The 13311-nt window shown below is 39.4% G+C and overlaps 1 protein-coding gene across 1 annotated transcript in view; it reads right to left on the bottom strand.

Moving 5' to 3' along the window:
- Positions 1–722: 722 nt before the first annotated feature.
- Positions 723–13311, bottom strand: part of Fbxo45 (F-box protein 45) — a 13314-nt gene continuing 725 nt past the window's right edge. The window contains exons 2-4 of the mRNA XM_010624550.3: positions 13139–13311; positions 5699–6055; positions 723–1685 (exon numbers count right to left, since the gene is read on the bottom strand). Of these exons, the coding sequence (XP_010622852.1) occupies positions 1500–1685; positions 5699–6055; positions 13139–13311 (716 nt within the window). The 3' untranslated portion in view covers positions 723–1499. The remainder of the gene's footprint in view (positions 1686–5698; positions 6056–13138) is intronic.

Raw genomic sequence — 13311 nt, 5'->3', positions numbered from 1 at the left:
TGTTTTTTTTTTTTTTTTTTTTTTTTGGTACCAGGGATCAAACTTGGGTCCCTGCGCTTGCAAAGCAGGCACTGGAACCACTGAGCTAAATCCCAGGCCGTGTGTTGGATTTTTAATTCAAGAGTATTAGTGAACAGTTAAATCTTATCAAATAGAAAGTAATATTAAGCTCTTCTGCAATGAAACTTTCAAAGTATTGCCAACCTGAAGTTTTCAGCACAAGATGTTGGATTTCAAGTCCTGTGGGGGCAGTGAACTGGATTAAGGGTGTTCTTAACCAAGACTCAGGTTGGCACCATTTCAGGTGAGTGAGTAAACATTCTCTTGATCGCTCCAACGAAGAGTTGGAGGCTTAGGGTTTTGCATGATGTAAACAATATGAAATTAAAAGTTTTGATAATATGTACAGCACTATAAAGCTAGAAAATAAAAACCATTAATGACTTCTTATAATAGCGTTCACACCGAGGACCTTTTCTGTTATGAGACATTTTCTCAGAGGGCCAAAAAACCAGATACCAAGAAATGCACATTGTACTACTGTGTTTAGATCATCCTTACTGACATATGTAATTAGAAACAGATTTGCCTGCCTTCAGGAAATTAGGGATTGTTTAATTTTGATTAAAAAAATGACAAGAGACTGTAAGAGCTATGGGAACTTTTTTTTTCTTTTGGTATTGGGGATGGAATTCAAGACCTTGTGCTTGCCAAGCAGGTGTGGTGCCACCGAGCTACATCCCCAGCCCGAGCTATGGGAACTTTTAGGCTAAAAATAATACAAAATGAGCCAATACAACACATCTCATCTCAAAATCCTCTTCTTTGTGGCTAGCCTAGAGTCCCCAAATATTATTCTAATTTTATACCATATAGAGGTTTTTAATTGAACTAGAACAAAGCAGCCCCTTTGTCCTTTTTCTTTTTTTACATTTTTTACATACATATTATATATACAACTTTTAAAATAGCTGCACAATTTTATTTCTCATTGTTAGAGAAGTGCAGCCCAGGCAGACCATGCCTCTCAATATATTAAAAATATTAAATAAACGCCAACCACTTTCATAGTTTCCTAAGGTCAGGCTGGCTGGAAAGGGGAATGGAGAAAGAGCAGGCAGTTGTGGACACAATCCATCTTCCTTCACAAGCACACCACCTCGAAATCTTGCTACTTCTTTATCTTATCCCTTTGACAGCATCTCTAACTCTCACCTTAACACTGGAAAGAACACACTGCTAGCTTAGAAACAGAATCTGTTGCAACATACATATGCCATCTGCCCACTCAACCAACTGCAACCCTGAGGATTTTTCTGGCCCAGCGGAAAGAGGAAACACTGAGGTGATCTCTGCAGTAGTAGAGCTGCTTCTCCAGTTGACAACTTCATGTTTTTCAGGATGTTTCTTGGGCATGCACACATGACATTGTCACTTCATGATTCTACTTTCCACAAGTAGATTTCTTCGCCACTGTCTTTGATCCCAGAAAGCCACTGTCATCCATCCAAAGGTTTTCCAAGGTAAACCAAAGTCACCTCTGTGTTGCCATATACAGCAGAAACTGCTGGATACAAGCAGGCCTTCGGAAGTCCTCTAAAGGCAACCCCCAGGAACTCGTATCCACGTTCAAAAGCTAAAGTCTTATCCTCCATGTCCAAGATTACTCGGATTCTTTCTCCTATCTGCAAACAGACATCAAAAGGAGATCAGAAGATAACCCACCAAGGACACAGTTAGAACATGACACAAATCAAGAAGCTGAAAATAAGCCAGGTGTGGTGGCATATGTCTGTAATCCCAGCACTGGAGGCTGAGGCAGGAGGATTGCTGGGAGTTTGAGACCAGCCTGGGCTACATAGTGAGTTCCAGGTCAGTCTCAACTATGTAGTGAGACCCTGTCTCAAAAAACCAAAAAAAAAAAAAAAAAAAAAAAAAAAAAAAAAAAAAAAAAAAAAAAAAAAAAGAAGGAGGCTGAAAGTACTATTAAGAAGTATCTTGCTGGGCATGGTGGCACACGCCTGTAATCCCAGCACTCGGGAGGCTGAGGCAGGAGGATTGCTGTGAGTTTGAGAATAGCCTGGGTTACATAGTGAGTTCCAGGTCTGTCTCAACTACATAGTGAGACCCTGTTTCAAAAAGCAAAAAAAAAAAAAGCTCAGTGGTTCTGCCACCTGCCTTGCAAGCCCAAGGAACTGAGTTCGATCCCTGGTAGCACCCCCCACCAAAAAAAAGGATCTTAAAAGGTATTTAGAAATATCAGAAGGGAAACTTTTTGGTCAGGAAGAAACATCAAGAAGAAAGAACATATATCATTCTCATCAAGAATGCTTATTTTGGTCATTTTCTTAAAGATTCAAATAGGACATACATTTAATTACTAACAATTTAAACAGTCCCCAAATTGTCCTCAGATTTCAATTACTCTTGGTTAAGGCTTTTCTGAAAGAAGTTAGCAACAAAATCTATATTGGTATATTTTACCACAACAGTCATCTAAATATCTCCTGTTTAGTGAATACAGAATTTATGTTGTAGATGATAAAAAAGTTTTGGGTACAGAAGGCACTGAATGCTATACACATTATAAATCTATTTAATGTCATTTAATTGTATATCTATAATTAAATGTTTTACAATAAAAAAATCACTAATAAAACACATACGCCTTGAAGTTTACAAACCAGTTCTACATACAATGGTAGAATGTATGTAATTATGGATAGCTAAATAGTTTAATTCCATTTAACACACATCAAATAGTCAATTTGTAGTCTACTGCTCTTTAAAGAACAGCAGTGCTGACTGTTAAGCCAGACTGGAAACTCAATATATTCAGTTCTTTTCACATTTATAAAAAGTAAGCAAAGAACAAGGAAGCTTCATCTTTATAGTTTCCATCTATACAGAAAGTTGTATCTAAATACTTAGAAAAAGACAATTCTAACTTTTACAATCAAAAATAAAAACGTAACACTTCCTGATTATGGTAACTTCCCTGTTGTCCTTTATTTTCCTTCATTGTCTCTCTTGTCTCGAATAACTGCCAAAATCTGAGGTTTTTTTCTCTTTTTTTTTTCTCCTTTTGCCCAACTCGCAGATAACTCACACCCTATTTTATGAACTTACCCTCATTACTGTTATCAACAAAACACAAAGAAGAAGAAAATAGAAATGAAGTGCTAGTAATTTGTTGAGTAACATTAGGAGTTTTATTTGTATTTACTCCTCACATCAATCCCAGGAGTCTTTCCTGTTCGTGGAAGACAAGACTAAGAAGCAGAACCAATCTTGTTGAAATCTGCAATTCACCTTTGAGCACAGGCAGTGCAAAGCAGGAGTCTCAGTAGCTTTGGGTGTTGTCAGTAAATAAACCCTGGGGATGGCAGAGCCCCTGGAAACTATGAGGAGCTCAAGAAGCAAGGGAACCACGAAAAGAATGAGCCCCAAATCTGAGAAAATACTCTGCCAAAATCCTTGTGATCCTACAACGATTACACAGGCAGGGGAAATCCCTGGGAACCAGGCTGAAAAAGAAGTAAAGCTGAAAAAAATAGGGAAGGGCATTGGCTGCTAGACACCACACAAGAGAGTTTACAGTTCAGTCCAAGCACTTCAACTGCCTACCACTCTAAGAAAACCTATAATCTTCAGAGAGTAAAGCAGTTTCTAGACAAAAAAAAAAAATCCCAGAGTTGCTAGTACATATTACCTACATGTTCAGTTTTTAATTTTAAAAAATTATTAGATTGGAAAAGAAATAGGAAAGTGTATCTCATACTGGAGGGGGGCTATCAACAGGAACTGACTCTCAGGTGCGTAAGTGCTACATTTGGCAAAGACTTCAAAGTAGCTATTATAAATATATCCAAAGAATTAAGGAAAAACACAGTATTTATGAAGTGAAAAAATAAGGAATCTCAATAGAGAAAATAAACTTTAAAAAAGAAACCAAATAAAAAGACTTGAACTAAAGAATACAATAACCAAAATTCATTATCCTAGTTCAACAGCAGAGGTAAGAGGGTAGAAGAATGAAGCAATGAACTTGAAGAAATCATCCAAATTATCCAAAACAAAGAATACAGAAAAACAGCTGGGGGAGGGGTATAACTTTAGAAGCAGAATGACAAGGACACTATCAAGCAGTCCAACATTACATTAAATGTCAACAGACTAAACCCTTCAAAAGCAGAGACTGGGTTGGATAAAAGACTCAACTACATATTATCTAGGGGACCCACTTTAAATATAAGACAGTCTAAAAGTGAAAATGGGGGTGTGAAAAAATGTACTTGGTAACCATAAATTCTTAGGCTTACTTAAAAGCTGGAATAGCTCTACTAAAATCAGACAAAACAGAGTTAAAGACAAGGAATATTAGTAGAGTCAAAAAAGATCATTTCATAGAGATATAACAATTAGAAATATATATGTGCCTAATAACTGAGTCTGTTCCCTTGTGAGAGAACTGATAGAACTGAAAGGAGAGAAGGTAGCAAACTTAGTCGGAGACTTCAATACTTTTCTCTGTAACAATATAGAAAACTTGAACCTTATCAACCAACTGACTTGTCATTAAGAGAATATTCCATCCAATATAATACATGTTTTTTTTAGCACACATGGAACACTCATCAAAACAGACTATATGCTGGGGCTAAAACAAATTTCAATAAATTTGAAAGGATTGAAATCAGAGTGTGTTCTTTGAAAAACAAAAACTTAAGGACTTTTCACTATAAAATTATTGCAAAGGTGAATCTATAAACTTAGCAAAAGTAATAGGACTTTATCTTCAGTGATAATCCAGACACCTCTCTCTGCAGAGTCTAACAGGACAATGAGGAAAAGACTCCATGAAAGAAAATCCTTTCAATTTTTCTACCTCAGAAAATGGAATATATTTTTAGTTCTACTTTAGTATGACTAACATGAGACCATCATTGAGGGTACAGATTTCTAGATACATGCAGCTCTAAAATATGCAATCTACAGCTCCTTAAAACTTCTAATTTCTTACCAGATTCTTGCATTTTATACTTTGCAAAACTTCAGCAATACTGCTTTTAGAAATAGGAATTATAATTTTGATTCTGGATGCAAATGAGTATGACTTAAAGCAAAGATGAAAAGAATAAATGTAGCACTTGCCTGTCTCTACAGCAAATGTTGAATCCTCAAAGATTAATAAGCAGCAAGAGTGTGAGTATGCATGAGTTATATACACAGGTACATTTGTCGGGGTGAGGAATCTAGCAAAAGAAGATTTATATGTGGCACAACACGGAAAGATGATAATCTCGAGCAAGAGCTGGCAAACTGCAGCCTCTGGGCCAAATCTGCCCTCCAGCCCATAGATAAACACAGCCATGTTCATTTACTCACACACTGTAGACAGCTTGTTTCAGGCTGTAACAACGGAGTTTGAAGCTGTGTAAGTGAACATATGGACCACAAAGCCTAAAATATTTACTGTTTGGCCCACACAAAAAGTCACCAATGCCTGATGTGGAGCTAAGACGGGCTCTCAAGATCAAATATGCACTAGGAAATGGATACTGAGATACATCATATACCATTTACTTCTAAATTACAAAAAAAGAGTCATAGCTGCTATATAAACATTTAGAGATTTAAAACAAATGCGCTGCAACTTGACAAAGGCACACAGCTAAGCAAAGACCCAATCTCTCACCTGGTATTTTGGTGCGTTGTTGCACTGCGGGAAACTGCCATTGACTTCCCCGTTATGTAGTAAATTATTGTCCACCAGATTCCAGCCCCAGCTCTGGTCATCACTGCCCAGCAATGCCACATAACCTTGGCACTGCATGGGGGCCCGCTTTGTGGCAATTCCAATCACCGCCACGGTGCCCAAAGGGCCCTCCCACCACACTTCCCATGCATGACGGCCCTCACTGAAACCAATCTTGGTCCTTGCACCATCAGTGCTCTGAGCGATGGGGTTTCGGTGTAAGGTGAAGCCATTCTTCTTAATATAGACATTCCTGGAGCAGTCGTTAGTGCTGAAGGCATGTTGGAAAGCACGTACCTGAAGATGAGAAACAGATCGGAGAAGAAATTTGATTTGTCTTAAATATTAAAAAGTATTCAAACTTCAGACATGTTTTTAAATAATGCAATTACATATTTTTAAGGAATACATTAAGTATTTTCATGTAATGGCAAAAGTTTCATGATGCTTCAAAAATATCATATAACATTAAAAATAACTGCCGACTGAAGCCGGGTAATAAGGCTCACACCCATATTCCCAGCTGCTGGGGGTGGGGGGTGCCGAGGCAGGAGAGGATGGCTTATACCAGGAATTCAAGCCAGCATGGGCAACATACTGAGATTCTGTCTTAACAAAGAAGCAAACTGTCAACATTCGTATCACTGACCAAATTCTGAACTTGTACTAAAATTCTCCAAATGCTCAGGAGGCTGAGGCAGGAGGATCATCATGAGTTGGGAAGCCAACCTGGGTGACAGTGAGGTCAAGACCAATCTGAACTACATAGTGAGACCCTGTCTCAAGGGAACAAAAACAAAACACAACACGTTCAAAGATATATATACAAGAATCTTTGTATTTTACAGATAATTCTGAAATGTTCATGGCTGAAATAATGTCATGTAGGAATTAGTTAGAAATATCCAGTGGCAGAGTGGAAGGATGTGTAGGGTAAACATGTAACCAGATTTGTCTTGAGTCACCACTAAAGCTTAGTGATAGGTATGGGGAAGTTAGTTCATCAACTATTTTCCTTACTTTTGTTTGTACTGTATTTGACATATTTGTATCAAAAAGTGTATTTTTTCATACTGCCAATGCTACTGTCAAAAACAACTGTATTTTGGGACTAGGGTGTAGCTCAGTGTGGAGCGCTTGCCTACCATGTACAAGGTCCTAGGTCGATGGTGGCAATCTATGGTGTATTGTGCTGCAGCGGGTACACAGAGCCCTCTGTCAGCACACCAGCCAAGTCACCCCAGCATCCCCCCAGCAGCGGAGCATCAGATATTCAGGTATAATTAGTGTTGGCACTCTGCAATAAATAAGTGAGCTTGGGACTGCAGGCCGGGCACTCAACCTCTAAAAGGTCTGCCATCTCCACCCACACTGTGTTCTGTTTCAGTGACCACCCTTCCTCTGCCCTCTCAAATTCTCCAAGCTCAGTCCTTGATTCTAAATTCTTTCCAGACCTGTCTTTCTAAAACACCACCTTTATTGCTTCTTTTCCCTGTTAATAACCTTTTAGCAGTTCTATATTTAGTACCATAATCAACTGTACATTCTTCTGCCTACTTTCAAAGCCCTCCAGATTGTACCCCTCCTATTTCCTTTTCTACTTTGCTTGTGTGTTGTGTTGTATCTGCTTACCTCCTCCCACACATTCTCTAATATCAGCTCCATGAAGCTGTTCTTAATCAGGGCTGCCCAATCCCATTCATTTCTCTGTTGAATTCCTACCCACCACTGTGTGCACCACATAACAATTACACAGAGATTATTTTCTAACATACCTCTAACCACTTCTAGTAAAACATATCGGGGGGGGATCAATGGAAACTGGGAAATACGGAGGACAGAAGAGCAAAAGCCAGGCAGACAACATAAGGTGCAGAGGTAGAAGGTGGGAGGAGATAGTCTGCAGATTAAAATAGCCTTCTGGGACATATCAGTTATTTGTCATAGGTACCTTTATAGACCTTGATTAAATAAACTATAAATTTAGAATACAGAATTTGACATTTACAAGACAACTGAAATCAACACTGTTTATATATTTCAGAATTTTGAGACAAGGTTTCACTATGCAGTGAAGGTTGGCCTTGAACTCACAGAGATCTTCCTACCTCAGCCTGTAGGTGCCAGGTCCTCAACATGGACAATATAATATTAAGAAATTAATAATTTCTGGGCTGGGGATTTAGCTCAGTGGTGCCGCTGCCTGTCTCGCAAGTGCAAGGAACTGAGTTTCATCCCTGGTATCAAAAAAAAAAAAATCTAAAAAGAGAAATTAATAATTTCTTTTTAGAAGTGATAGTAGTATCATGATTGTATCAAGTGTCCTTTAGAAACTGATACTGAAAAATTCAGATGAAACAAAAAAATCAAATCAATAAATAAAAACAACCCATAGTTTGTCTCAAGCTCATGAACTTGGATTTTATATTATTGCAAACAGCTTTAAGACCTAGCTTTGCAAGTAAATCTAAAGTTTAAGAAAATTAAAAAATAAAATTTAAGAGAATTATAGTTAAATGACAAGTATGTCTGGAATACTAATGTACTGGAATACTAATAATGTGATATGTAAACCATGAATTTACAAGAGAAAATTCCTGGGCGGTGGCTGTCGTAAAGCATATATTGACAGGGAAAACTTTTATAAATGGCAAAAACCTATAAAGTGTTACAGTGTAAAATGGCTTCTGCTGTCTCTAACAGCAGTTTGTTTTGTTTAGCTCACAACTAATAGGCACCAAAGGCACTAATTGCTGAATGAGACATCTGGTCTCACCCTGAGATAACAGTCAAGGTCTTGAGCTCCAAGGAGAATGGAGCCACCTGATCATAAAAGTGTCTAAATGAAAGAACCCATGGCTAACATTTGCTCCCCTGACCCTGAACACGCCCTTCCTATGGACTAGAATAGAAAACTAGGCGAATCTTAAAGGTAAACTCCCCAACTGCAAAGAACTGTTACGTCTGTTGAAAAGATTATGAACTATTCTGTGACCGTGATTTGAACTATGAGAATGGAATGTAACCACCCAAATGAAGTCAAGGCTGTGAAACCCTATAAAGGAGGAGTTGTAACGCAGTGCGTCGTTGATCCAGGCACAGCTTATGTGCGATTGGCCCTTACCTATAAGTAAATTTATTACTTTACTTCCATTTTGCTGCCTCTCTGTGTGTCACTTACTGATTCCTTCCGTAACAATATTAGGCATGTACACAGTCCCAGGTTTGATCCACAGCAAAAAAAAATTAAAAATGAAAAAAAATTTTGGAGTTTTTAGAAAAAAGAAAATTCCCAAATAAAATGACCAACTCCAAATACTTTCCAGTTTTATATTCTCCCAAATCTGTTCCTATCCTTTTGTCACTCAGGCTCCTTGGAGATTCTATTCACTCTGCCCTCTTCCTCGCCTCTTTCATTCAGGCAGCTGCCCAACTTGGGATATGCTCTCTATGACAGCTCTCCAAGCCACCTACTTCTGCTCTCAGATTCTCTTTTTTCTCTCTCTCGCCTCATTTATTGGATTTTTGAGACAGGGTCTCATTTCGTAGTTTAGGTAGGTGGAGAACTCACTATGTAGACCAGGCTGGCCTCAAACCTGCAGCAATTCTCCTGCCTCAGCCTCAGAGCACTGGGATTACAGATGTGTACCACCATGTCTGACAGGCCTACTTTTTTTTTTTTTTTTTTTTTTTTTTGAGACAGGGTCTCACTTTGTAGTTGAGACTGACCTGGAACTCCTTATGTAGCCCAGGCTGGTATCAAATTCATATGATCCTCCTGCCTCAGCCTCCCAAGTGCTGGGATTACAGGCGTGCACCACCACGCCCGGCTGGCTACTTTTAAAAGTACAACTTATACTGTCATTCTTCTGTTCTAACTTGTGTTTTTTCCAACTATAAAACAAAGCCCAAACAACACATTCAAGACTGCATTTCCAAAGACCCTCCATGATAATCTAGTTCCAGTTTACCTTTACAATTGTATTTCCCACCACTTCCCTCCATTCAACCTAACTAAACTGAACATACATATTCCCCTGTAGTGCTGGGGTTTAAATGCTAGGCACTCTTATGACTGAGCTACACACTTAGCCTTGTTTTATATCTTTAGCCTAGACCTCTCCTCAAAGCTTCAAGCTCTAACAGCTGCCAATCTGAAACCTCTGATATCTCAAAAACACCATAAATTCTACTCTACAAACCCGGTGCCATTCCTCAAAAATCTAGCCCAAGTGATCCCATATTATGCAATCCAGAGACACCCAGAAGTCACCCTTAGCATTTCCTTCTTTCTCATCTATTTCACACCTGTAGCCAAATCTGGTAGATTTTACTCTTAAACCTGTCAACTTCTAGCTATCTCATTCACTAGCTACTTCCTGTTAGCCTTCCTAATGGTGGGGGGATACTGGGGATTGAACCCAAGAATTTGGTGCTTGTGAGACAGGCACTGTGCCACTAAGCTAAATACCCGGCCCTAACCTTCCTAATTTCGAAGGTCCTCCTTGCTGAAGTCAGAAATAACCTCTTGAAAAGGCAAAATAAACATCACAAGGACCCTACTGCACACCCCTCTTGCTTCCAATTTGAAATGGCTTCTTTATGGTCTATGTCTTCCAAGTTATCTCAAAGCAGCCTCACTACATATTTGTTTTCACACTCATCATGTTCCCTCCCCAAAGGCTCTTCTTTCTCCTGTTGGAGGCTGTATCCTTATTCTTCAGGATTCAGTTCATGTGTAACTTACTTCCTACAAAAAGCTTTCCCTGACCTCCCTACCTGGGTCAAATCCTCTACTACTGACGCCAGTACCTCTGCAGCACAGCACTTTCCAGCTGCTGTTTTACACTGTATCACTATACTGTAAATTCTGTAAGGCAAGGCATCCATAACAGTCTGTTTTTTACTCAACAATATATCTGCAAAATTGAGCATGGCGCCTTTGCTTTCCTCTTGTTCTGGTTGGAGTACTTCCACTTCATAAAGTGCTCAAATCTAGCCCACCTGGTGGCACACGTCTGTAATACCAGCACTCTGGGGTCTGAGGCAGAGGATCACTGCAAGTGACCAGCCTGGGCCACAGTGAGTTCAAGGCCAGCCTGAACTACACAGAGAGACCCTGTCTGAAAAAATGTTCAAATCTACTTCATCTTTAAAATTCACCTCAATACAAACTCAACCTCAAATCTTTTTCAATCTCACTCAACTCATATTTCTCCTTTCACTGAACATCTGGTATATTTTTTTATATCTCTAATAGTAAGAAACAATGTGTACCATGCATTATAGCTATTTCTATACACTTTTTTACCCCTTTACTAAACTATGGACTTCTCTACTAGCCTGACTCCTTTTGAGTTAATCCCTTCATCGCTAAGATATTTTAAAAAAATCCTGTAACATGAGAATGAATGAATTAGCACAAGCCTGCAGTAAGTATTGTAGTAGTATACAATAAGTATTGTATAGTACACAGAGTAGAAAGGTAAACAAAGCATTAAAAACTTACTAAAATGAAACTCTCTGGAAGAATATAAACCAAATGGTAATACAGGCTGCCTCCAAGGAGAACTCAATAGGTGGGGGACAAGGGCCAAAGGGAGACTTTTGCTTTATATTATTTTGCTTCTATTGAAACTTGACTCACACAGACACATTATCTATTACATGTTACACAAATCTTGACTCATATGAGCGTATCACAAAATGAATTGCAAGTCTATTTAAAATAAGCAAACCCAATAAACTTTATGGTAATTTAAAAATTTAAAACATTTAAATACTTAAGAACCCACACATTTTTCAGGCAAAGTAGGACAAAACTGCAATCTTCTGTACTTTCTTATATAAGTTCCTATTGGTACTATGCACAAATATTGCCCTAGTAAATGTTATTTCACTTGACTGAAAAACAATTTGATAGATGACAAACTTAACAGCATTGTTCCTTATCCTTTCTTTTTCTTCTTGTGTGTGTGGTGCTGGGGATTAAACAAGAGGGTTTTTGCACATCCTAGGCAGGTGCTCTACCGCTAGGTGATAATCTCATCGTTTTTATTTTATTGACACAGGGTCTCACTATTGAGATAGGCTAGCCTCAAACTTGCAATTCCCCTGCCTCTACCTCTCTAGTGGTAGGGATTAGTTGTTTTAATATAGAAAAAGTACATTTTACATCTACTTCACATGGAAAAAAATTTACTTCTTACTTTGACCCTCACTGCCATGTTTTCTTTTTTTTCATATATTTTTTTGTTTACCACTGCAGGTCAGACTTTATCCTCTCTCATGTATTCTCTTGGTGACTGCTATATTCAAGACCTGTTATCAACTGAACCCATCCAGTGGCCCTTTGTTTACAAGGACTGGAGAGAGAATCCTCTCAACCTTACCACAACCTGTTACTTGGCATTTCTTTTTTTTTTCTTTTTGAGACAGGGTCCCACTTTGTAGTTCAGACTGACCTGAAACTATGTAACCCAGGCTGTTCTCGAACTCACAGTGATCCTCCTGCCTCAGCCTCCCAGAGTGCTGGGATTACAGGTGGGCACCACCACACCCTGCTTGGCATTTCTATTTTGAATTATGAAGGTAGTAGAAATATGGACAAGAATTTGGGAAACAAAAAGAAAGCAGCAAAATCTGAATCAGCGCATTAGATGACAAATAGAAGAGAAATATCATCAAGGTTAAAGGTATTAAAAAGTTTGCAAGGAAGTCACCAATAATAATAGCACAAGAAAGTATTATAACTATATGGTGCCAACAGGAGGACGCTCTATGAAAGCCTGTATCTGAAAAGTTTAAGCAATATGCCCCAGACCACGCTCCCTTATAAACCTGAAATATAGCAGAGGGAAGTTGGGTGGAAATACGTAAAGAAAAATGTGATAAATCGGAGCTTAGCAAAGGCGAAGCGAACGGAAAATCTCAGAAACTAAATCTACATTAAGGCAGCCGAGATGATGTAATGTAATAAAAGTCTATGTGTATACCGGGGAGGAAAACAAGAGAGTACAGTTAAAATGCCAAGAGCCGGTGGGCCTTCTTTAAGAAGAAAGACTGTCAAAAGTCGACCGAGAGCTGGGAATCATCAATCGGCAAACACCTTGCCTTTTTAAAAGTGGATCACGAGGACCGGGAATTTAGCTCTGTGGTTCTGGCGCCTGCCAGGCAAGCGCGAGGACCCGAGTTCGATCCCCGGTACCAAATAAACAAATAAAAGTGGATCACGAAAGTGGGGTGCGTTAAGGAACAGAACTTCCATCCAAGGGGGGAGGGGACACTGACTGGTGGAAAGACGGGCTAGCGAGCCGAGGCGTCAGACCCAGAGGCTTACAGGAGACGCACTGAGCGCGCGCGGCTACCGGGGTCCCTCACCTTGGCCTTGTAGCTGGGCAGGTTGCAAAGGATGTCCGTGCGCAGAGCCTCCTCGGCCAGGCTGCGGGCGCACAGGCTCCGCCACACCTCGCTGTTCTCGTCGCCGTGCAGGCAGCGGTACCAGTGCTTGCACACCAGAGCGCAGCTCCGCAGCTCCGACAGCTCCAGGTAGG

Source organism: Fukomys damarensis, unplaced genomic scaffold (assembly GCF_012274545.1).
Source record: "Fukomys damarensis isolate Sample0158 unplaced genomic scaffold, DMR_v1.0_HiC HiC_scaffold_12, whole genome shotgun sequence".
Classification (NCBI taxonomy): Eukaryota; Metazoa; Chordata; class Mammalia; order Rodentia; family Bathyergidae; genus Fukomys; species Fukomys damarensis.
The sequence above is the reverse complement of the archived record's forward strand: the minus strand, read 5'-3'. Positions and strand labels throughout refer to the sequence as shown.